The 22,654-nt window shown below is 40.6% G+C and overlaps 1 protein-coding gene across 2 annotated transcripts in view; it reads right to left on the bottom strand.

Annotated features, from left to right (window-relative positions):
• The window catches only part of baz1a.S (bromodomain adjacent to zinc finger domain 1A S homeolog), a 48,415-nt gene that overhangs the window by 23,009 nt on the left and 2,752 nt on the right, over window positions 1–22,654 (bottom strand). For both annotated transcript variants that reach the window (XM_018232212.2, XM_018232211.2), the window contains exons 2-17: window positions 22,329–22,459; window positions 17,725–18,003; window positions 15,485–15,622; window positions 14,131–14,223; window positions 13,221–13,308; window positions 11,629–11,766; window positions 10,237–10,327; window positions 9,491–9,657; window positions 7,620–7,715; window positions 7,154–7,292; window positions 6,680–6,826; window positions 5,896–5,991; window positions 5,301–5,525; window positions 2,939–3,104; window positions 2,014–2,121; window positions 1,567–1,679 (exon numbers count right to left, since the gene is read on the bottom strand). In XM_018232212.2, the coding sequence (XP_018087701.1) occupies window positions 1,567–1,679; window positions 2,014–2,121; window positions 2,939–3,104; window positions 5,301–5,525; window positions 5,896–5,991; window positions 6,680–6,826; window positions 7,154–7,292; window positions 7,620–7,715; window positions 9,491–9,657; window positions 10,237–10,327; window positions 11,629–11,766; window positions 13,221–13,308; window positions 14,131–14,223; window positions 15,485–15,622; window positions 17,725–18,003; window positions 22,329–22,441 (2,197 nt within the window). In that variant the 5' untranslated portion in view covers window positions 22,442–22,459. The remainder of the gene's footprint in view (window positions 1–1,566; window positions 1,680–2,013; window positions 2,122–2,938; window positions 3,105–5,300; window positions 5,526–5,895; window positions 5,992–6,679; window positions 6,827–7,153; window positions 7,293–7,619; window positions 7,716–9,490; window positions 9,658–10,236; window positions 10,328–11,628; window positions 11,767–13,220; window positions 13,309–14,130; window positions 14,224–15,484; window positions 15,623–17,724; window positions 18,004–22,328; window positions 22,460–22,654) is intronic.

The following is a 22,654-nucleotide window of genomic DNA, read 5'->3' as shown; positions in this document are numbered from 1 at the left end:
TTGGCTAAGGCTGCTTCCTCTGCTGTGTCTGACATGGTTCCCTTCCCTGGTTAGGTAGTTAGGAGGCAGGGGCATGGAAGGAAGTTCCACTGCTAGGGGATGGATCCCTTGTCTGTAGAGACAAGAGGGTTACTACACTAGTGAAGACCCGAAGCAGGTATAATTCCCCCTAGAAAAAACTGAACTTGCCTGTAAGGAAGGGCTTTAGGTGTCTCTGCACTGTCGTGCTAACTGACTGTGCTTGCACCTGTTGCTCCGATGGATCCTGACTGCACTCGCACTGGGGAGCGCTGATCAAACAGGCACAGCTAGACAAGATGGCGGTGGTGATACAGTGCACGGGAGAAGCTGCGAGCGAACAGAGACGCAAGATTGCGCCGACTTCCTGAAGTGCCTGCTCCTTTCCAAGATGGCGCTCCTCTAGGCTAAGCACAACGTGGCTAGAGGAGAAGGATAGGTGCATGTGGGGAGAGGAGGAGGGCTAAGAGACCCCAGAGTTAAACCTCTAACTAAAAACGCTGGGGATTGAAGGGGAAGAACAAAACCCGGTACTGATGTATGGCATAATTCCCCCTATGTCTGCCAACCTATTTGGGGTGGGTAGTAAGGTTATTCCTTACCTCTACAGCCAGAGATAAATAGTGCTCAAGATGATGTCCCCTGTCCAATAGGCTGGTGCAGGCCTCCGTGGAGCAGGAACAGCAGCCTCAGGGGAACGAAGGGAGCCTTGCCTGCAGCCTCCATAGAGCGGGAAGGCAGGTGGGCATATGCTAATAAGCCTCTGGCTGAGGGGGCACGGGGTACTGTTGTTCGCTGGCCCCATTGTGGCATGAGCTGCACCGTAGTTAGATCACTTGCTCCAGCCACCTAGTCCATGTCTTCTCTTCTGAGGACACTAAAAGAAACAGGGATGGGGATGAACCCCAGAGCAGGAGGAGGAGTCAACAATGTCCATTCTCAAGCTGCAGGATCTTCATCCCCATGGTCCCTGTGTCCCCCAATTTAGGTGAGAGAAAATATTTCAAGGTGCCCTACAAAATGTATGGCCTGTTTTATTTAAGCCTTCATATTATAGTTACCGATAAGGGAGATACCAAATACTGAATGATTTACTAGATGCAAGAGAGTTACCCAGAATCAATAGGCTGGGGTAAACCAGGCCTTGCAGCTCTCAAGGAGTTCAAGGTAATTCAAGATAATTCTATACACATGCAAGGTTTCCAAGGGTCTTAAAAGGTGATGACTAGGTCTTAAACCCCAAACTGGCAATAGGGTCTCTACTCACACAAGAATATAAGGAGCCTTAAACACCCCATAAGATCTCAACAATTTCTTCAAGCATTTCTTGAGACAGTGGCTAACTTAAGTTGGTCATAAATGCTCAGACTTTGATGGACAGTTGGGCAAATTGACCACAATTCCCAACACTCTGGGTATGTATGGAACGTTCGAGGAGTTTCAACAGATCATCCTGCTATTTCAGCTGTTGATAGAGTAAATGTTTGAGAACACCTAAAGGTATAATACAGTTACTGCATTAACTGCAAGGTCTCTCTTTTTTCTAACCTTTTTTGCCAGTTGGTTTAGCATCTTCTTCATCCTCAGAAGCTGAATCCTGGCCCCTTTGCTCAGCATCTTTGTTCTCAGAGCTGGTGTCTAACTCATCTTGCTCTTCATTTCTGGAACAAAAGTAGTGCCAACCCAATTAATATTAGCAAAATTATTACAGGAACATTATTAATAAGTATTTAGTGGATTCCTCAGATTCTAAGTATATAGTTGGTTACCTGTCCTTGACTAAATACAATGAAGAGAAAGGAGAAGCAGTGCAATAAAGCTCTGAGCAGTGCATGATGGAGGGAGAGCATCATAAACCTGTATAACTATATTTAAGGCCAGGTGAGAGACCAATGTTAATATAATACAAATAATGTGTACCTTCTTGGCTAAAACCTAGAAAAACTAAACTAATCAAACTAAACATCCCATTTTATGAATTCAACTGTGGCATACCCAATATCTTTGGAAAAGTCTTTGTTCTCTTCATCTTTAAGTTTGTCTTGTTTATCTTTCATCTTCAGCTCTTGTTCCTTTAGCTTATCCTCTTTTCTTTTGCGAATCCTAAATTGGAAAAACGGGGAAGGCAATTTCATCTATAAGGTATACCGATGAATATACCAGCTACTAAGTTAAATAGCTTAGTTTCATTGCATAATATTCGACATACAGGTATAGGATGCCTTATCCGGAAACCCAATATCCAGAATGCTCCGAATTACGGAATGGCTGTCTCCCATAGACTCCATTTTATCCAAATAATCCAAATTTTTTAAAATAATTTCCTTTTTCTCTGTTATAATAAAACAGTAACTTGTACTTGATCCAAACTAAGATATAATTAATCCTTATTGGAAGCAAAACCAGCCTATTGGGTTTATTTAATGTTTACATGAATTTCTAGTAGATTTAAGGCATAAAGACCCAAATTACGTAAAGATCCGTTATCTGGAAAACCCCGGGTCCCAAGCATTCTGGATAACAGATCCCATACCTGTATATGGCATCTACTGTTAGTGATGCTAAATTATTTCAATCCAAGCATTAACCTTTAATAGGCACACTTGAGAAAAGAACATTTTTGCGGATGGTAAGCACATAAGCACTAGTTGCAATTTTCTAATGCTCTGGATCAGGGATTAAAGTTCCTCCACGTTTCTGTTAATGACAGTCATGTAAATAAATTACCTTGAACTTCTGTGCAATGGTCAGTAATTTTATATTACAATTTAAGCCTGTTAAAATAGTCATTGTCTGAGTCATTGCCTGGTTGCAATTGGTAGAAATGATATTTATAGTGCTTTTTTACAAGGAAAAGTATAAAAGCCTACCCCATCCTGGAAGACTGCTTTCCTACCAGAGGAAGAGTATTTTTTATTACCTGGCAGCAGCCTCTTCTCGTTCTCTTCGATTCTGTTCAGCTTTCAGCTCTCTGAACTCCTGTTTTGCTTGCCGCAGCTCTTCCACATAGTCTTCAATATAATCTCTTGTGGCGACTAATGTCAGCAGCTTCCCACACAATGCATGAAGAATCATCAACTTCTCACCTAGGGAAACAGATTTAATTTGGGTTCATCCTCGTTCATGAACCTACTAAGAATTACTTTCTTTTTGACCTGGTAGTAACTAATAATACTGAACTCATCTTTAGCATTTGTGTGGGTGAGAATTTAGGGAATAGGTATTATAACATGGTCTACTTTGAGATTATGTTAGAAACAACTCTAAAACACTACATTTTAGACATGAAAACTTCTCTGCAACATATTAACTGAAAGAGGCTGTTCACAGGGTTGAACACAGAAGTGGGATGTCTTTAAAATGCTGCTTAATAAATATACATGTTAGTATATCCGCCTTGTAAGCAAGGGATGTGGTCACAAAGCAAAACCTTTTTGGTGTTGAAGCTGGTAAGAAAATACATGCTTTTTGGCTTTCAAATTAGCCGGGACAGCTAAAACATTTCTCAGGTATAAGGAGACCAATAAATTATGCAAAAAAGCAAACAAGCTAAAATTAAGATGGATGATGAGAACAGAGAAAAAGCTGAGATTCTGAACTGTTATTTTTTGTCTGTCTACACAAATGAGGAACCAGTTAATGAAGGTTTCCTTCTTAATTGTCCCAAATCTAGTAATACAACAAATGATGCATGGTTCTCAAAAGAGGAAATTCAAGAAAGACTACAACATGTAAAGATAAACAAAGGCCTGGGGACTGGATGGTATTCATCGCAGGGTACTAAACAAGCTTAGCTCTGTCATTGCCAAACCTCTTTAAGCTTTCAGGATTCATTGAGGTCTTACATGGTACCGATAGACTGGTGAATTGTTAATATGGTGCCTCTATTCAAAAAGGGATCCCATTCTCAGCCTCAAAGCTATAGGTCTGTTAAGTTTGTCATTAATGGTAGGAAAGATATTTGAAGGGGTATTAAGGGATAAGCTACTGGTTTCTGTGCTGCCATATTGTAATTTATTGTGTTAATTACTAATCAGCCTTATATTGTGACATTTCTATTCTATGTGTACTGTATATTGTGAGTGGGTCCCTAAGCTCAGTAAGTGACAGCAGCACAGAGCATGTGAATCAGTGAATCAGCAGAAAAGAAGATGGGGAGCTACTGGGGCATCTTTGGAGACACAGATCTTTACTGCTAAAGGGCTGTGGTTGCCTTGGGCTGGTACAGAAGCACAAAACATCATGTACAACATTTCTAGCTACTTCTTTATTTAAGATTTAGTTCTCCTTTAAGGGGATGGAAGATTTCAATTATGAGGGAAGGTTGGATTGTTCTTTCTGGAGAAAATATGCTTGCGAGCGGACATGATTACTCTTCATACGTTTATTAGAGGGCATTATAGACTAGTGGGAAATCTATTCTTCCATAAAATGGATCATCAGACCAGAGGCCCCCCCTTTGGACTAGAGGAAAATAACTTTTATTTGAAGCAACGTAGGTGGTTCTTCAGTCTGTTAATGCTTTTAAGGAGGGGCTTGGATGATTTCTTGGACAAGCATAATATCCAAGACTATAGAAATAGTAAAAGCTACAATTAGTATAGATAATGGTATATAGTTTCAGTGGGTGGGTGTGTTTGTGTGGATTCCGGGTTTCATTTTGAGGGGGTTGAACTTGATAGACCTTGGTCTTTCTTTCAACCCAACTTAACTATGTAACTGAAAATTCTTTAAAAAAAAAATGTTTTCCCGAATTTGTACCTACTTGCTTGCTCAAGCAGTATTTTAAAGCAATAATGTGCAATTAAAAGGCTTGTGCACTCTTTGTATGTTACAAAGTTTAAGCATCGAAGCAAGCTCAGACTCATGATACAATCAAAACTGTATCCAACTCTCTGCACACCAAACAAAACTCTGGCATTACCATGTTGCACTTAAAGGAACAGTAACACAAAATATTAACGTGTTTTAAAATATTTACAGTTTCCCTGCACTGGTTTAACTGGTGTGTTTGCTTTAGAAACACTACTACAGTTTATATAAACAAGCTACTGTGTAGCCATGGAGGCAGCCATTCAAGCACAGGATACACAGTAGATAACAGATAAGTACTACTATAGTTTATATAAACAAGCTGCTGTGTAGCCATGGGGGCAGCCATTCAAGCACAGGATACACAGTAGATAACAGATAAGTACTACTATAGCATTCTAGCTTGCACTATTGCAGCTAATCTTTTGGCAATAAAAGGCCTCTGCGGCCTTCTCCTTTAATAGTCTCACCAGGTTGCAGGGCATAAACAGATATGGTGGAAAGCTTCTTCAGGATGGTAGGATTGCTGAGCCGTAGTTCCACACAAGAATCATCTGTAGCATCAAATCCACCTTGCTTTTGGTATCGATACTTAGCATTAGCAAAAGTTGCATCAGCACCAGATGCCAAAATGTGTAACCGCAGAATCTCAGACAGCGTGCAGCTGTCCAAATTTAGTTCTTTTAGACGGCAACCTGCATAAGGGAAGTACCAAAAAATGTGTTATACTGCTAAATGATTGTTTTTCAAGAAGATCCATATAAAGATTCTGAAAACAAATGTATGAAGGGAAACACTATCTGCAGATGATGAATAAACATGGAAGCAATAAATATTTTTTGAATAAAAAAACATCTACTACAAAAAGTGCTGGCATCTAGAATACATTTCTATCGATCAAATCTATCTGTAGTTTAATAATATTCCTTATGGGAAAATATTAATTATTGATAAACAAAATCCCTAGGGCGAAGGGGGTGGTTTATAAACTTCCCTCTCTCAGCCAACCAAAACACAATTAATAAAATATTTCATAAGATAATGTTTGCAAAAAAAGTAAGCTACCTTGGTGTAGTTGGGGCCACACTGCTGCTAAAGTGGCCACAGCTGTAAGGGCAGATGTTGTTGGATCTGTATCTTCATCCAAAGCTTCTGACAAATCTGTAAATAAAGGGGGATTGGAAATCCTGAGTAGTATTGTATTTGCAGAATACCAAATATACTTTCCAGTTAATTTAAAGGGACACTGTCAAGGTAAAACATTTTTTATCAAAATGAATCAGTTAATATTGCTGCTCCAGCAGAATTCTGCACTGAAATCCATTTCTCAAAAGAGCAAACAGATTTTTTTTATATTCAATTTTGAAATCTGACATGGGGCTAGACATATTGTCAATTTCCCAGCTGCCCCAAGTCATGTGACTTGTGCTCTGATAAACTGCAATCACTCCTTACCGCAAGTTGGAGTGATATCAACCCCTCCCTTCCCCCCCCCCCAGCAGCCAAACAAAAGAACAATGGGAAGGTAACCAGATAGTAGCTCCCTAACACAAGATAACAGCTGCCTGGTAGATCTAAGAACAACACTCAATAGTAAAATCCATGTCTCACTGAGACACATTCAGTTACATTGAGAAGGAAAAACAGCAGCCTGCCAGAAAGCATTTCTCTAATAAAGTGCAGGCACAAGTCACATGACCAGGGGCAGCTGGGAAATTGACCAAATGTCTAGCACCATGTCAGATTTCAAAATTGAATATAAAAAAACCAGTTTGCTCTATTGAGAAATGGATTTCAGAGCAGAATTCTGCTGGAGCAGAACAAAACAGTTTTGGACAAAACATCTGACCTTTGGGTTCAGCCTCTGCTATTTGTTCTTTTTCTACTTCCTCCTCTTCTTCAGCCATAGCCTGAAAGATGGCAATCATGAAGAAAAAGAGAAGTTCACAAAGTGGACCTTCAGGGTCACTGTCCACCAAAGCTTCCTCTAGCATCTCTGCAAAAACAGAAACAATATTTGTGATGATGAAAGATCAAATATAAAATTCATTAAAAAATTAGCTATAACCATTGCTACAACAGCATATGCTACACAACCATGACCTATTCTCAGCTAAACATATTACACCTTGTATTAAATACATACATGCATACACAGACATTTAACAGCTGTTAATACTCGGTTAAGACTTGCAGACTATTCCCTAACTAGCAACGCCAGTGGGTCAGGAGGGTTTGTGCTGAGGGATAGATGTGGGTTATATTTTGGCTGATTTATTACTATTTAATCACCTGTACGGATTATGAATGGGTAATAACTTACCAAATGTCATTCCTTCCGGAAACTCATCCTTAAGATCAAACAGGTCTCCAAATGCATGTAGGAACTCTAACACCATGATGGCATCTCCAAAACATTCTGGCGGGAGCCTTGTTTTCACTGGAGTAGGTTCAGGAAGCTCCTGAGATACAATAAGTAAGTGGGATTTATGGTTTAGATGCATTTTTGAGAATAAACACAGTGGTTAGTTTGGAGAAAAAAGTAAACAGAGTCCTGCCTCATTCTTTTGGCAGGTAAGATACCTCTTTTAATTAGAGGCCTCTCAGAAACAAGGTAATTCAACAGAATGGCTAATATAAGGGCATGTAGCTTACAATATTGTGGGTGAGTGTGGAAGGCACCCATTTACCTATTATATGTTAGAAAAGCAGTATTGTCAACAGCTGGCTATAGTACCAGAATATGTCTAAGGCAATTACCGGTATCTAAAATCTACAATAAATCATACCTTAAGGTCATCACACTCTAAATCTTCCCGAGGCTTGCTCCACAGTTTTAGACGTTCTGCATATTTCTTCTTTTCCTCAAGAAGTTTCTCCCTTTCCTAAAATTGTAAATCATACATGGTCATTACAGCTATGCAAAACATTGTTTTGAAAGTTATGCTATCTGTAAAGAAATTCACCCATGTATTTTTAGTAAGCAAAACTGTTAAATTTTACAGTTCGAAACATGCCTATCATTTGACTATATTAAATGAGATTGTTCTAGTGTGATTAAAGGAGAAGGAAACCTAGTCGGCGCAAAAACCCTCCCCCCCTCCCGTGTGTTGCCCACCCTCCCTCCCTCCTCCCCCTGGGCAAATGCCCCTAACTTGTTACTTACCCTTCTGCGCAGGTCCAGTCTACGGAGTTCACCGACACCATCTTCTTCCAAGCGATCTGCTTTGACAGGCGCATGCGCAGTAGGAGCATTTCGCCGGTACGATCTACTGCGCATGCACCAAAAGTCACGAAGTGAAATCGGAAAACTTTGTGACTTTTGGCGCATGCGCAGTAGATCCGTACCGGCGAAATGCTCCTACTACGCATGCGCCAAAACGCCGTTCAAAGCAGGAAGAAGATTGCGTGGAAGAAGATGGCGTCGGTGAACTCCGTGGACTGGACCTGCGCAGAAGGGTAAGTAAAAAGTTAGGGGCATTTGCCCAGCGGGACGGGTAGGCCAGGGGGGAGGAGGGAGGGAGGGTGGGCAACACACGGGAGGGGGAAGGGTTTTTGCGCCGACTAGGTTTCCTTCTCCTTTAAAGGAGAAGGAAAGGTTAAAACTAAGTAAGCCTTATCAGAAAGGTCCATCTAAATATACCAGTAAACCCCAAAGTAATGTTGCTCTGAGTCCCCTGTCAAAAGAAACACTGCGTTTCTTTCCTTCTATTGTGTACTCATGGGCTTCTGTATCAGACTTCCTGCCTTCAGCTTAAAACTCATTGCCCTGGGCAAGAGCATGCTCAGTTTGCTCCTCTTCCCCCGCCCCTCCCTTCTCTACTGTAATCTGAGCCCAGAGCAGGGAGAGACTCAGGCAGGAAGTGATGTCACACCACATTAATACTGTAGCTCCTATTCTAAACAAACAGAGAGTTTCTAGAGCTTTTTACTCAGGTATGGTAAAACATTCTACAGAATAAATATAGCATTCTAGCTTTCACTATTGCAGCTAATCTATTGGCAAAAATGCCTCTGTAGCTTTCCTTCTCCTTTAAGTCAGTTTAAAAAAAAAACATATTGCACTGCTGCAGTTCCTATGGGACCATTCTGAACTAATTCCTAATCATAATGTATGTTTTATTTTTTTTTATTTTTTTTTTTTAAATCATGTTTAAAGGAGATGAGGGGCAAGTTTAATGAAAGCTGCCTTGGCAAGAGAATAACCACAGATTATTAATTTAACAGTAAGATGGACTGATAGCCTTTCATGATGCCATTCTCCTTTTTCATTCAAGTGAAGGTACTAAAGAAATTTTTACCCAGCCTTGGGCTAATGTCACAAGTAGCTTTTCTCAAGTGCCTATAAACCACCTCCCAGTGACTTCAATGGGAACCATGCAAAAACAGCAGGGCGACCTTTTTGGTGGAAGGGTGCTCACAGCTGCAGAGTTCCCAGTAAAGCTGGGAATTGTAGTCATAGGCCGCAGTTGGGTTGTCTCTGCCATTTAAAAAACACTAGCAGATATCCAACACATCTGAAGGTTTCTATGTAATAGTAATAATTCATAGCATACTCTGTGTGCTCATGTTTTTTTTTTTTCAAATTTACCTAAGAGCCATAAGAAAAGCTGAATGAATTTACTAGATTTAGAATTGATACTGTTAAAGAGTGCATTACCTTCTCTTTTTCCAGTTTTATTCTCTCTTTCTCTTCTTTCTTCTTTAACCTTTGCACCTCTACTATTTTTTTCAGCTGTTCCCTTTGCTTTTCCTTGATAAATTTCTCTTGCATGCGTGATCTTGCCTCCTCTGCACGTTCTCTTCTCATCTTTGCCTTTTCCATTTCTAATAAAATATTCAGAGAGGGCAAAGATGCTGTTTTAGCAGATATTCCGATCTACTATGACTATCGGCATTACTGAAGTTACAGAACATTAACAGATTCCCCTGCCTTCTACCTCAGACTTATGACAGAAAGAGTTTTCTCCCTGTCAAAGAAAAGGCTGATTTAATCCACAGCTTCCCCGTGTAGGTAGACAGGTCGGAAGAGATTAAATCTGAATGTCACTGTGCACTTTAGGCAGATTTCCACAAAAAAAAGCACAAACACACAAAACATTTTTTGGTCGAAATCCACCATATGTGTGTGCGTTGACCAGTGGATTTCATTCAATCCCAAGACTCTACTAACAAGGGGCTTTAAATGGAAATAGGAAGGCAAGTTGAAATTGTATGAAACAGCTTTAGTTGATATGTAATGACATACAGCTAATGGTTATTAAGACAGGCAAGCAAGGAAGCTATCGAGTTCATCGAGAGATATAATCAAAACATTAAGAAAACGTTATCTACAATTGTTACGTGTGCAATAAATAAACACATAGCCAGAATATGAAAGGTGTTCGCTAGTGGGGATTTCCTTACCCATTGCTTTCAGCTCCTTTTTCTGTTTCAAAATTCTCTCTCGTTCTTTAGCAGCTTGGATCAGTTTTTGCTTGTTTGCTAATCCATTGCCCTTTAAACAATAATACGGAAAAGTAAGTGATGTTGATAAACCAAAAGAAACATGTACAGTTTAAATGCTACACAGACACTTGGAGTGATTTTTGGAAGTAGTTATATACCAAAGCATGTCCTTTTCATTGTTCCTACATTAAACACTAAATGTTATTTAAATGTGGGCTTCTTGTTTTATCCAAAGAAAAATGAATGAATTCGACCTTTGCTAAATTGGCCTCAAAGTCTCATCATAAGCCGAGTTTTTCAGCTTTCAAAATGTGCTGAAAAAGTCTACCTCGGCTTATACTCCGGTCAGCGGTACCCGACCGAGTAGCTGAGATTGCAGTCACTTTTAATCATTCCTATACCAACAGTACACTTGGGGAGAGACTGCAATATCCCACAATGCCCTCTGTTGGTTATATGAAAGAATAACAGTGACTGCAATATCACACAGCGCCCTCTGTTGGTTATAGGAAAGAATAACAGTGATGGCAATATCACACATCACCCTCTGCACATGGTAGTGGGACAGTGGGACAATGCACACAGTAATCCATTTGGCAATTCTCTGTCACCATCAACTTTGCAAAGAAGTCCGGTTGATCGCTGGGGGGGCCGCTTTGGCAGAATGTGCGCTGCTGGGAGACAGGGCTGTAGTTGTGTCTAGGCTTATACTAGAGTCAATAAGTTTTCCCAGTTTTCGTAGGTAAAATTAGGTACCTCGGCTTATACTCAGGTCGGCTTATACTCGAGTATATATGGTAGGTGCACGGTGATGGGCCTTTGCTGAAAAATACATTCATCCATCAAGACACAGCCTTTAAACTTTTTAAAAAAGTTCTTGCTAATAAATTTCTTTCAACCCCTACAAATAATATTTACACATTTAACACAAACATATATTTAACACACACAGACAATTATTTCCGTTTTCTGTATAAACACACACACCAGTGTTCTCCCCATGCTGTTTTAGCTATATGGTCTTTTTTGTTTGCCCCCAGCTCTTGGGCGCCTTTACAGATCATTCAACGACAGCAGGACTGTAATGCACGCAGTCCTACCCACATCTTCCATACTCTTTCTGGAAAGTACAGGTAAATAATGGAAGGGAGATCCAACTGTGGGGGGATCCTGAAAGGCAGTCTACCTATTCAGATAAACAATATCATCCCCTGGTGTCCACATCAGCAAAGGACTAGGACAAACTATTTGTCTTGTTGCAGATCTGCTAAGGTCGGACTATACACCCCTGTATGATACCTGTAACCATGTAATAACATAATCATAAAAAATAAAAACAATCAATCCTACCCGATTTAAGTGCTTGTTTGGAAGGGGTTTTCCACTTATTTTTTTGTTTGGAAGTGAGTGCTGAAAATCCGGAGGCTCCTCAGGGAAATAATTTAGAAAGTTTCCCACAGAAACCTGGTATTTTGCGACTGAATTTGCCTGCATAGAAAAGAAAAAGCTTCCATTTATATGAGATCCCAGACAACGGGTCAGTAGATAAATCCTTCAACTCAGACTCCTCACTTTATGGTACCTCCGTCTGCCAAAGCAATTTTAAAACTATATGATGATGGTATCTGTGTTTGGGAACAAACCAAAGAACTACTGGCTAGGAAGTGTAACTACTAACCTATTGGCCATCCATGCCTATCGCTGCCAACATGAATAAGGATCCTGTTCAAGTTTGGGTCTACATCTACAACTAAGCCTATATAAGTGTGGCCTTTTTTTTTTTTATTAATTAGAGAAACTACAAACATTTCTTAAAGAAAAATATTATCCCCAAAGGTGAAGGGTAATAGAGCCCACACTCCAGTTGGGGGTTACAGTTTCTTTTTTAAAAATTGCCCCCTGGGAGCTTCCAGTACGAGCAACCATGTTGGGACACAGACATGCACATAACGAGCAAGTGCCAGGACTTGTTCATTATGTGCATGACATCAGAAACGCATTTGCACATGGGCTCTGACTGACATAACTGTTTGCACCAGGAGCTCCTTCCCGTTATTCTTTAAAGGAGAAGGAAACCTAGTCGGTGCAAAAACCCTCCCCCCCTCCCGTGTGTTGCTCACCCTCCCTCCTCCCCCTGGCCTACCCGTCCCGCTGGGCAAATGCCCCTAACTTGTTACTTACCCTTCTGCGCAGGTCCAGTCTACGGAGTTCACCGACGCCATCTTCTTCCACGCGATCTTCTTCCTGCTTTGACCGGCGCATGCGCAGTAGGAGCATTTCGCCGGTACGATCTACTGGGCATGCGCCAAAAGTCACGAAGTGAAATCGGAAAACTTGGTGACTTTTGGCGCATGCGCAGTAGATCTGTACTGGCGAAATGCTCCTACTGCGCATGCGCCAAAACGCCGGTCAAAGCAGGAAGATGATCGCGTGGAAGAAGATGTCGTCTGTGAACTCCGTGGATTGGACCTGCGCAGAAGGGTAAGTAACAAGTTAGTTTCAAAAAAATACTGTTACCCCCAACCGTGTGTGCAACCACTATTAGCCTGTACCATTTGTTGCAGATAATATTTCTGCGCAACAGGTGCCCTTTATACCTAAAGTTTTAAGAAAAAGACAGAAACTGAAAACAGTAAGGTTACAATTGCTCAGCTGGACTTCACACTAGTGAAACAGCTATGCACAGAGCTTTATTCCTACATCAGAAGTATGTTACTATGACTATTATCTGTGAAATAGGACATTGTAATTTTTTTTTTAAATTACAATTTTAATTTATTAGGAGTCTGTACATTTTTGCCAACTCCAGGTACCCAAATTTGCTTCATACTCCACAGCTCTGCAAGGGAACCCTGATCCATAAAATGCATCTACTGTCTGTTTCTAGGCCAAGTGATTTTGTTTATTTAAATATAAATGAAAAATAAAAACAACTTCTTTACCTTAGTCTTTATTATTCCATCATGTGCTTCACAGTGAAGCTTCAGAAAAAGTTTCAGTCTGTCTTGGGAAAATAGCGATGGTTTTCGACTAGAAATAAATGAAAGCTGGCATTTATTGTAATCATGAGTAAGAGGATACAACTTAAGGTGGCCATACTTGTGCAGTTAAAGCTGCAGATATCAGTCCTTTAGACCGATTCGGCAGCTTATCTGCCCACATGTGGGGGCGTCCCATGGGTCTACCCAATCGATATCTGCCCAAAAATCGGGCAGGTATGATTTTTATAGCGATCGAGGACAGCAACAGTTAGTCGATGCGTTCCCACGATCCATCGGCGCCCGTTTACTTCGTATAATCCAATCGTTCATGAGGTATTTATAAAACTTTCAAAACACTTTCTTTCTCACCAATTCTCATTCAAGAAAGTGTTTTTTTTCGACTTTATTAATCCCCTATTCATTGACTTTTCTTGAGCATGTAAACGAGAAAACTTTTTGGGCGTTGTGCAAGCTTCCCATAGATGAAGCAACTCGATAATTCCCAATAATTCGAAAATTCTTAATTATGTGGAGTGACAGGGATTTCCATTCAAAGAATGACATGCCCATTTCTTTAAATAGCTCTAGGTTTGAGCCCCCAAAACCTTGTTCATTGCAAAAAACACAGCCCATATTAAAGAAAAATGTATCGGCAAAAGAAAAGTGATGTTTGTTGCAGAGAAAAATACAATTTTGATACAATCTTTGCTATTCTGCCATGATAGTAGGAGGGCTTTCCATAAACAAGTCTAGTGTCTGCCTTTGTCTGTTTTACTCACATATTGCACCATTCCGTCTATCTCCCTCTCCCCAAGTATGATGTGGGCACCCATCTTTGAAAGAACTAGACAATATATATGCTCATACGAACCTGATTTGACATCCTTTGACAGTAAAAGATTCATATAGCTCCTTTTCAATTGGCTTAACTTTATATTTAATTAAGGAGGGATCAGTTGGCTTCCTAAAGAGCAACACAAAGAAAGAAAGAAAACATACAATAATGTTACGAATAGTTGGAAGAATTGAAAACACATCTGACACAAACACAATGTGTGTGGGTGTGTGTGTTTGTGTGTAGATTTGTTTACACACACAAATACACAGCTGTGCTTGAAAGTTTTCTATATGAATGTGACCTAAAACATATTTTGCTTTTCAAACAAATCCTAAAAGTGCATAAAGAAAAATTGTTAAACAAATTAAACAACAATTATATTTGGTGATGTATTTATGTTCGTGTAGCACAAATAAGTGAATCCTTATGATTATCATATAATTTAAAGGTGAAATCAGAGTCTGGTGTTTTCAGTCAATAGGATGTCAATCGGGAGTGAGTGAGAGACCCTGTTTTACTTAAATAACTGAGGATCCAGCAAATCCTGATGACACATACAACACATTTGTAGTTGTGATTTATGGCTCGAACAAAAGGAGGTGTCTGAGGACTTCGGAAAAAGAGTTGCTGATGGACATAAAGCTGTAAAGGGTTACAAGACAATCTCTTGACTCAACCATCAAGTCAGACAGACTGTGTACAATTGGAGGAAATTCAAGACCGTTGTTACCCTACCCAGAAGTGGTCGACCATCAAAGTTAACTCCAATTGCAAGGTGTCTAATGGTCCGAGAGGCTACAAAAGAACCCAGTGTAACTTCTAAACAACTGTCTCACATTGGCAAATTTTTATGTTCATGAATCCACAATCAGGAGAACACTGAACAGCAATGGTGTGTATGGCATAGTATGCAAGGAGAAAGTGCTCTCCCCCCTCTACAGTTTGCTAAAGATCATGTGGACAAACCAGAAAGATACTGGAAGAATGTTTAGTGGATGGATGAAGCCAAAATAGAACTTTTTGGCTTAAACTAGTGTTACATTTGGAGAAAGAAAACCATTGCATTCCAGTATAAGAACCTTATCCCATCTGTGAAACATAGTGGTGGGAGTGTTTTGGTTTGGGCATCCGGGCCTGGACGGCTTACCATTATTGATGGAACAATTAATTCTGAACTATACCAGAGAATTATAAAGGAAAATGTCAAGACATCTGTCCATGGACAGTGGGTCGTCCAGTAAGACAACGATCCTAAACACACAAGTTGTTCTACCAAACAATGGTCCTGAAATAGTGGTTAAAAAAATTAGAAGCCAGATAAAGTCATGTGTCCAGTTAGTTACAAGTTTTCTAAATCAATGTGCAATTAATGTTAAAATCCTCCTACCTAATGTGTGGTGTTTCAGTAGGCGGTTCCTCATCACTATCACTGATAACAATGGTATCATCATCATTATTAATGTGGCCATTAGCCACACCATTTTGCTGAGGGGGGAGTTTAACATCCAAGATTTTGCACTCCAACCTGAAAAACAAAGTCTGAATGAAACTATGCAGAATCCTTTTCAAAGCATGTCTGTGCATGAAAGAATGGTTTTAAACATTCATACAATGGTTTGCTCCGCTTTTATTTTCTCATCATGTGTAACAGAGAACTTTTAGTGTGAAAATCCATAAAACTGTCTTTTAGTTACAAAAGTTGACTTTCCAGCAAATCCTAACTGCCCTCACAGGAATAAAACAAATTTTTTTTTTTACTGTTAGAATTGTGGAATTCCAAGCTTGTCTTAACAATTTCCAGCTCTTATTACCCAAGTTTATGAGTCAGAATATTCTTCCTCTACATACATTTATTTTTTAAAAAAATCATTTACCGAGATGTGAAATAAACACGATTGAATCAAGCCTCTATTCTATATCTGAAACTGAAGAATGAGATTTATGTATTTACTATTAAATCCTTTTCTCTCTAGTCATAAGGGGACACGGGGACTGCAGGGTAAAGAGCCCAATCCATGAGGATGATGGACACTTATGACATCAAAGCTGAAGACCCTCCTTCTCTACCTTTATTCCTGGAACTACCTTTATCCCCTGCCATCAGCGAAGGGTGAAGTTTGTAACCCTGGGAATCGAAGTCCCCCTTGGGAGAGGGTCCCAAGGAAGGAACAACTGGGGCCGACCTCAGATGTGAATCTGTGGAGTGGGAAACATATGTTTGGCTTGGGCTGCAAGAAGAACAGTGCGGATCTAGTTGGCCCTCCTGAAATTTAGCGAGGCATTACGAGGAAGCAAACAAAAGTAACTGTGTGGTTAGCGTTTCTGCCCACGTCCCTCCTGCCTTCTGCAATGTTTAGAGTCTGTCCTGTGTGATGGGTGCCTGGTTGATAGGATGGCTGTTTGGGAGGGAGAGGAGCTGAAGCCTGAATGCAGAGGGAGAGTCCGCTCACTCAGGTGGCCACTGGTGGAGGGGAAGTGAGCCTGTGTCTTACCAGGGCACAGCCAGGGGATCCCGTGTAGGGGGCTAGCCTGGAGTGAACAGACAACGTCTAAAACAGCCTCACACCAAGTAATGATGCTAAGCAGGAACCAGTGGCTCCATTAGATGGGCCTGCCTAAAGGCCAGTCCAAGCTCCTGGTATGAAGGACACTAAAAAAAACCAGGACCCTTCTGTCATAGCAGGGTATTAAGGGAGAGTAGAAGGGGCTTCAGCTCTGATGTCATACATGTCCTTCGTCCTGATAGGCGGGACTCTTTACCCCCACGGTCTCTGTGTCCCCCTAGAAGTGGAAGAAATAATATTAATAACTGGTAAAACACAAATAATTTTGAAAGAGCCTTTGGCTGGGGCCAAAAATGGCTTCTCCCGACTGATCTCTGCTTGGATTATCCTCCTGGTCAAATTCATATCTGAATGAGTCCAATCAGCCATTGATTATGTGTCGCCTGTGACAGGCAAACTAAACCAGAAACCCAGTCACTAGCCCAAGAGCAAAATGCTTTAATAAACCAAATATTGACCAGTACATAAGCTGCAAAATCAAAGATCCTCCCTTTTCATGCACAAGAAAAAGAAAAAAGATTTTTTAGAAGAGTAAACTTGACATTTGAATGAAGAAAATAAATGAAAATGAGGAACTGAGCACCTCTTACAATTATATTCCCACATAAAAAGGTTACCACCAAGTTAAAAAAAAATATTCTGTTACCTCTGTTGTTTTGCTATAATTAAATGTTTAGCAAAGTCAATAATAAAGCATGATACATCACCAAAATAATTACTTTAATAAACTTTTTTTGCAACTGTCCCCGGGCCAACTTTTCTACAGCGATTAATCTTAAGAAAAGACTGCCAAGTAGGAAAGACTAGCCTTCTATGTAAGCAACAAGGTATTGTGTCCCTTGCCAAGCAGCATTATTAGCGATACACAATAAATAATATAGATAATACCAATGAAACACTAATTGTTTGACTCTACTTCCTCCACTGTGAGACATCATGAAAGAATACTTAGTCTTTCACAGAGAGTTGTTTTTCTGGCTCAGCCATTGTAAGAGGAAATGTCAGACACTGGTACTTTCACAAAGACACGCAATGATTTGCTTCACTGGCTTATTTGATTTACCTTGCACCGCTGTTTCTCACTACAGTCACTGTTTCACCAACAAAGAATCTGTCCTTCACGTAGGCAAATATTTCCTGACACAAATCTGTCGCCCGCTGGCGTCTCACAAGTGTGGAGAGGTACAAGATAGGGACGATTAAGGACTCCGGGAAGGTCTTCAGGCTCTGTCTCACTTTTTTTTCGGATTCAAGTGCTTCTTGGTAGGTAAGGCCAGATTTGCCTGTTAGGGAGCAGCTCCACACTAGGCTGTTGCACAGAATAGTGCGTTCAAAAAACTCACTGAGTAAGGAAGAAAGGGAAAGAAGTAGAAACGTTATACATTAACTAGTAAAAGCACGTATTTTTGAATCTATGTGCAATTACAAGTAAACTTGAAATGACAGTTTATAAAAATAACGTTTAGGAAGTAGCACATGGGGCACTTTTGGCATGCATTTTAAGAGTCACGACAATGCAGTGCTAAAGCCCCAAGTCTGCCTCATTGGCTTCAATGGCTTGCACTTGTCACACAATAGTTGCCTTGAAAAGTTGATGGGTCTACATGGGAATTAATACAAACGTTAACAAAACAACATAAGGAAATTTTATATTACTGAAGTTTTAATATTTAGTATTTGAAATAATTGTAATGTTTAGTATTTGAAAATAATGGACAAAATAATGGAAAATACTATAGAGTTCCTAGATAACTAGCAGCCTTTATTGAAGGGGTTACTCACCTTTGAAATTAACTTTTAGTATGATGTAGAGAGCGATATTGTGAGACTTCCAATTTTTTTCCAAGTATTATTATTTGTGGTTTGTGAGTTATTCAGCTTTTTATTCAGCAGCTCTCCAGTTTGCAATTACAGCTATCTGGTTACCAAGGTCTAAATTGCCCTAGCAACCATGAATTGATTTAAATAAGAGACTGGAATATGAATAGGAGAGGGACTGAATAGAAAGAGGAATAAAAACTAGCAATAACTATACATTTATAGCATTGCAGAGCCATGGTTTTTAGATGGGGCCAGTGACCCCTATTTGAAAGTTGGAAAGAAGGCAAATACTTCAAGAACAATAAAAAATTATTAAAGCGTTCATAGCTGTTTAAAAATCATTTACAAATCTCAGCTATCAATCAAATATTGCTTGCCCCCTCTTCTATGCCTGAGGCATAGAGGCAGGACAGGCAACTACTTTTAGGATGGAACTGCTTTCTGGCAGGCTGTTGTTTCTCCTACTCAATGTAACTGAATGTGTCTCAGTGGGACCTGGATTTTACTATTGAGTGTTGTTCTTAATGTGGCCATACACGGGGCAGATAAAGCTGCCAATATCGGTCGTTTAGACCAATTTGACACCAAATCTGCCCGTGTTTGGAGGCTTCCGACGGGTCTTTCTGATCGATATCTGGACACGATATTGATCGGGAAGGTTTGATTTTTTTTTTAGGGAGCACAAGTCACATGACTGGGGGCAGCTGGGAAACAGACAATATGCCTAGCCACATTTCAGATTTCAAAATGAAATATTAAAAATCTGTTTGCTCTTTTGAGAAATGGATTTCAGTGCAGAATTCTGCTGGAGCAGCACCATTAAAGGGGTTGTTCACCTTCAATGTACAAATCTTATGAAACCACTAACAATGCTCTCAATGTGTTAGAAAAACCATTTTCCATAACAAAAAGTAAAAATGCCATTGTAAAAGCTAATTTTTTACCTATTAACTCAGTCCTTCTCCTGTCTCTCTGACCAGTTTCTGAAGTGATGGGAGTGGCCTATTTTGAACCTGACACACCAAGAACGTCCTATATGATGACATCATCATGCCCAGGCTTTGCCCTTACTTGTTTCCTATTGGATGTTGATACTGCCCTCCTCCTAGTAATTTATTGGGTGCTTGTGAACTGTAACCAGTCACATAATTTGAATGGTCATTGGTTGATTACTCAATTGTAATGGCAGAAGTTAACAGACGCAGCATATAAACAAACCTGCCTTGCAACAAACAATCACACAGCCATGCAGACAAATACTGCAGAAAAGGAAGGAGCAACATTGTTTGGCAACCTTTGGCATTAAGCATAATGTCAGTTATTTACAAAATTGCAACAAAACCAGCACTGACTTGCTGAGAAACATACCGTATATACTCGCGTATAAGCCGAGTTTTTCAGCACCCAAAATGTGCTGAAAAACTCGACCTCGGCTTATACGCGGGTCATACCGTAGCCAATCCCTCACCGGCCGCAGATACGCTCCTTCCGCGGCCCCAACACACCTCCCTCTCCCATAGCGCAGGACTGTCTGTGTGATCGCCGCCCGGAGCAGGTCCAGGAGCTCCGGGCGGCGCGTCCTTCCCTGCCGGCGTTCGCTCTCAAAATGGCGGCGCCCATGGCCGCCACGTGGGTAGCGGCCGGCGCCGCTACCCACGTGGCGGCCATGGGCGCCGCCATTTTGAGAGCGAACGCCGGCAGGGAAGGACGCGCCGCCCGGAGCTCCTGGACCTGCTCCGGGCGGCGATCGTTACAGTGTTAGAGTTTACAAGGTAATGAATGGAGCCTGTGACATCAGCAATACAGTCACTCTTGTTAAGGCTGCAGAAGATTCTGCATTGTGTCAGTTGTGCGTTGCATGGTGTCGGGCCATCCATTCTTTAATAGCTTAATGAAAAACTCAACATCAGAAAATGTTTATGGATCAGCATGGAACTGATGGAAGGAGCGTATCTGCTCCTGGACCTGCACAGACAGTCCTGCGCTATGGGAGAGGCACAGACAGTCCTGCGCTATGGGAGAGGGAGGTGTGTTGGGGCCGCGGAAGGAGCGTACGGTACGGTACCTTTTTTCTGCTTTCCTAGGTGCAGCACCTCATTGATCTTCTGAGCAGCCATGACAGGTGGGAGGTCACAGGGAAAACAAGTGGCAATTGTCCAGCTAATAGTTCTGACTCTTTTAAATCGTTTTAGATAGATTTCTATGCCATAAAACATGATTACACATTCACATTTTGAAATCTGACATGGGGCCCCTAGGCTTATACACGAGTCAATACATTTTTCCAGTTTTCTTAGGTAAATTAGGTACCTCGGCTTATACACGGGTCGGCTTATACACGAGTATATACGGTATGTAACTTACACATCTGCAGGGACAGTAGGGCTGCCACCTCACCCTTTTAAAACCAAACACATATGAAATCCACAGCCTGCATGGCTAATTATCAACTCATTTAGATGCTGCAGACTGAACTGATTTCTGTGCAGCCATGTATCATGCATCTAAATGAATTGCTAATTAGCCATGCAGGCTGTGCATTTCATATGTGTTTGGTTTTAAAAGGGTGAGGTGGCAGCCCTAAGTGACAGGCAGAGCAGTGATGAGGGAAGGTACGTTTTTTGAACATTTTGTGCGCTCTCCCGGGGGGGGGGGTAATTTACCTAGGAAAACGATACCTTTTTTAAGTGTTCCACTTCTGGAACAAGATTTAGAGCTCTAAATACCAAAAAATGAAAAAGTTATATTTTTCATGATATAGGGATCTATACCAGAAAAATATTTTACCTTTTTTAGGAGGTAAATACACAAAATAATACATGGACCCCCCCCCCAAAAAAAATTATATATTTCTGGAAAGTACAAGTGTCATCTCCCATAGTAGCCATTATAATCCAATAATTAAAATTTTTAAAAATGATTTATTTTTCCTGTGTAATAATAAAACAGTAACTTGTACTTGATCCCAACTAAGATATAATTAATCCTTATTGGAAGCAAAACCAGCCTATTGGCTTTATTTAGTGTTTACACCATTTTCTAGTACTAAGATCCAAATTACAGAAAGATCTGCTATCCGGAAGACCCCAGGTCGCAAGCATTCTGTATAACAGATGCCATACCTGTACCTTGTACTTGATCCCAACTAAGATATAATTAATCCTTATTGGAAGCAAAACCAGCCTATTGGGTTTATTTAATGTTTACATGATTTTCTAGTAGACTTAAGGTATGATGATCCAAATTATGGAAAGATCCATTATCCAGAAAACTCCAGGTCCCAAGCACCTTGATCCCCCCATCTGCACAGTTGAAGTCTCTGCAGTACACAGCCCACACTCCCCCTCCCTCTCACAAACTTGTAACAGTTTCTCTTCAGTACCTGAATGCTGCTCAAATTCCCCAGCACAGGAAGCAGTGGCAGATTGACAGCAGACATAGCCAATAGGAGTTAAGTTAGCTGCCAGTACAATGTGTGATGTCATATAAGGAAGAGGAAGTGAACACTGTAGTGTTTTTGGGGGTCAGTGACCCCCTCCCAGCACAGGGTCTGTGTGGAACTGAAGGATTAGTACAGGGACACTTCTGAGGTGAATATCTCTTGAACTGTACTTTTTCTGTTAACTATTTCTATGGAAAAGTTTGTTCTATTCATGTGAACTGTTAGATTTGTCAATTTGTTACAAAGGTGAACAACCCCTTTAACTGATTTTGGAAATATAAAAATGTTTCCCATGACAGTATCCCTTTAAATAAAGTCATCCTAATGAAAAACATGTAACCCCATGGCATGGGAAACATAGATAAGAGAACAGCTGGACAGAAGAGCATTGTGTAAAGGCTTACTCGTAGTCCCTGAAGATTTCATTTGTAACTCGGCAGTAGAAAAGCTCCTCGGTTGGTTGTAAATCCGGAGGTGGGGTTTGTCGAATGAACGGTTTTCTGTGCAGTAACGGCATGTCCTCTCTCCCGGCACCCTGCAGTTTCAGAGAATGGAATATGTTAACAACATAGGACTGTATAAAAAAAGAGCCAGTGCAACGGGTGCCTGCCATTACACCAGCAGTCATTTTGTAAATTACTTTTTGTATAGTATTAAAAATTCACAATAAAAAGAAAACAAAATCCCCAAGGTGTTCCTCAATGGCTAATGTGAAAGCCCTCCAGTCCTT

The sequence above is a fragment of the Xenopus laevis genome, chromosome 8S (genome assembly GCF_017654675.1).
Source record: "Xenopus laevis strain J_2021 chromosome 8S, Xenopus_laevis_v10.1, whole genome shotgun sequence".
NCBI lineage: Eukaryota > Metazoa > Chordata > Amphibia > Anura > Pipidae > Xenopus > Xenopus laevis.
The sequence above is the reverse complement of the archived record's forward strand: the minus strand, read 5'-3'. Positions and strand labels throughout refer to the sequence as shown.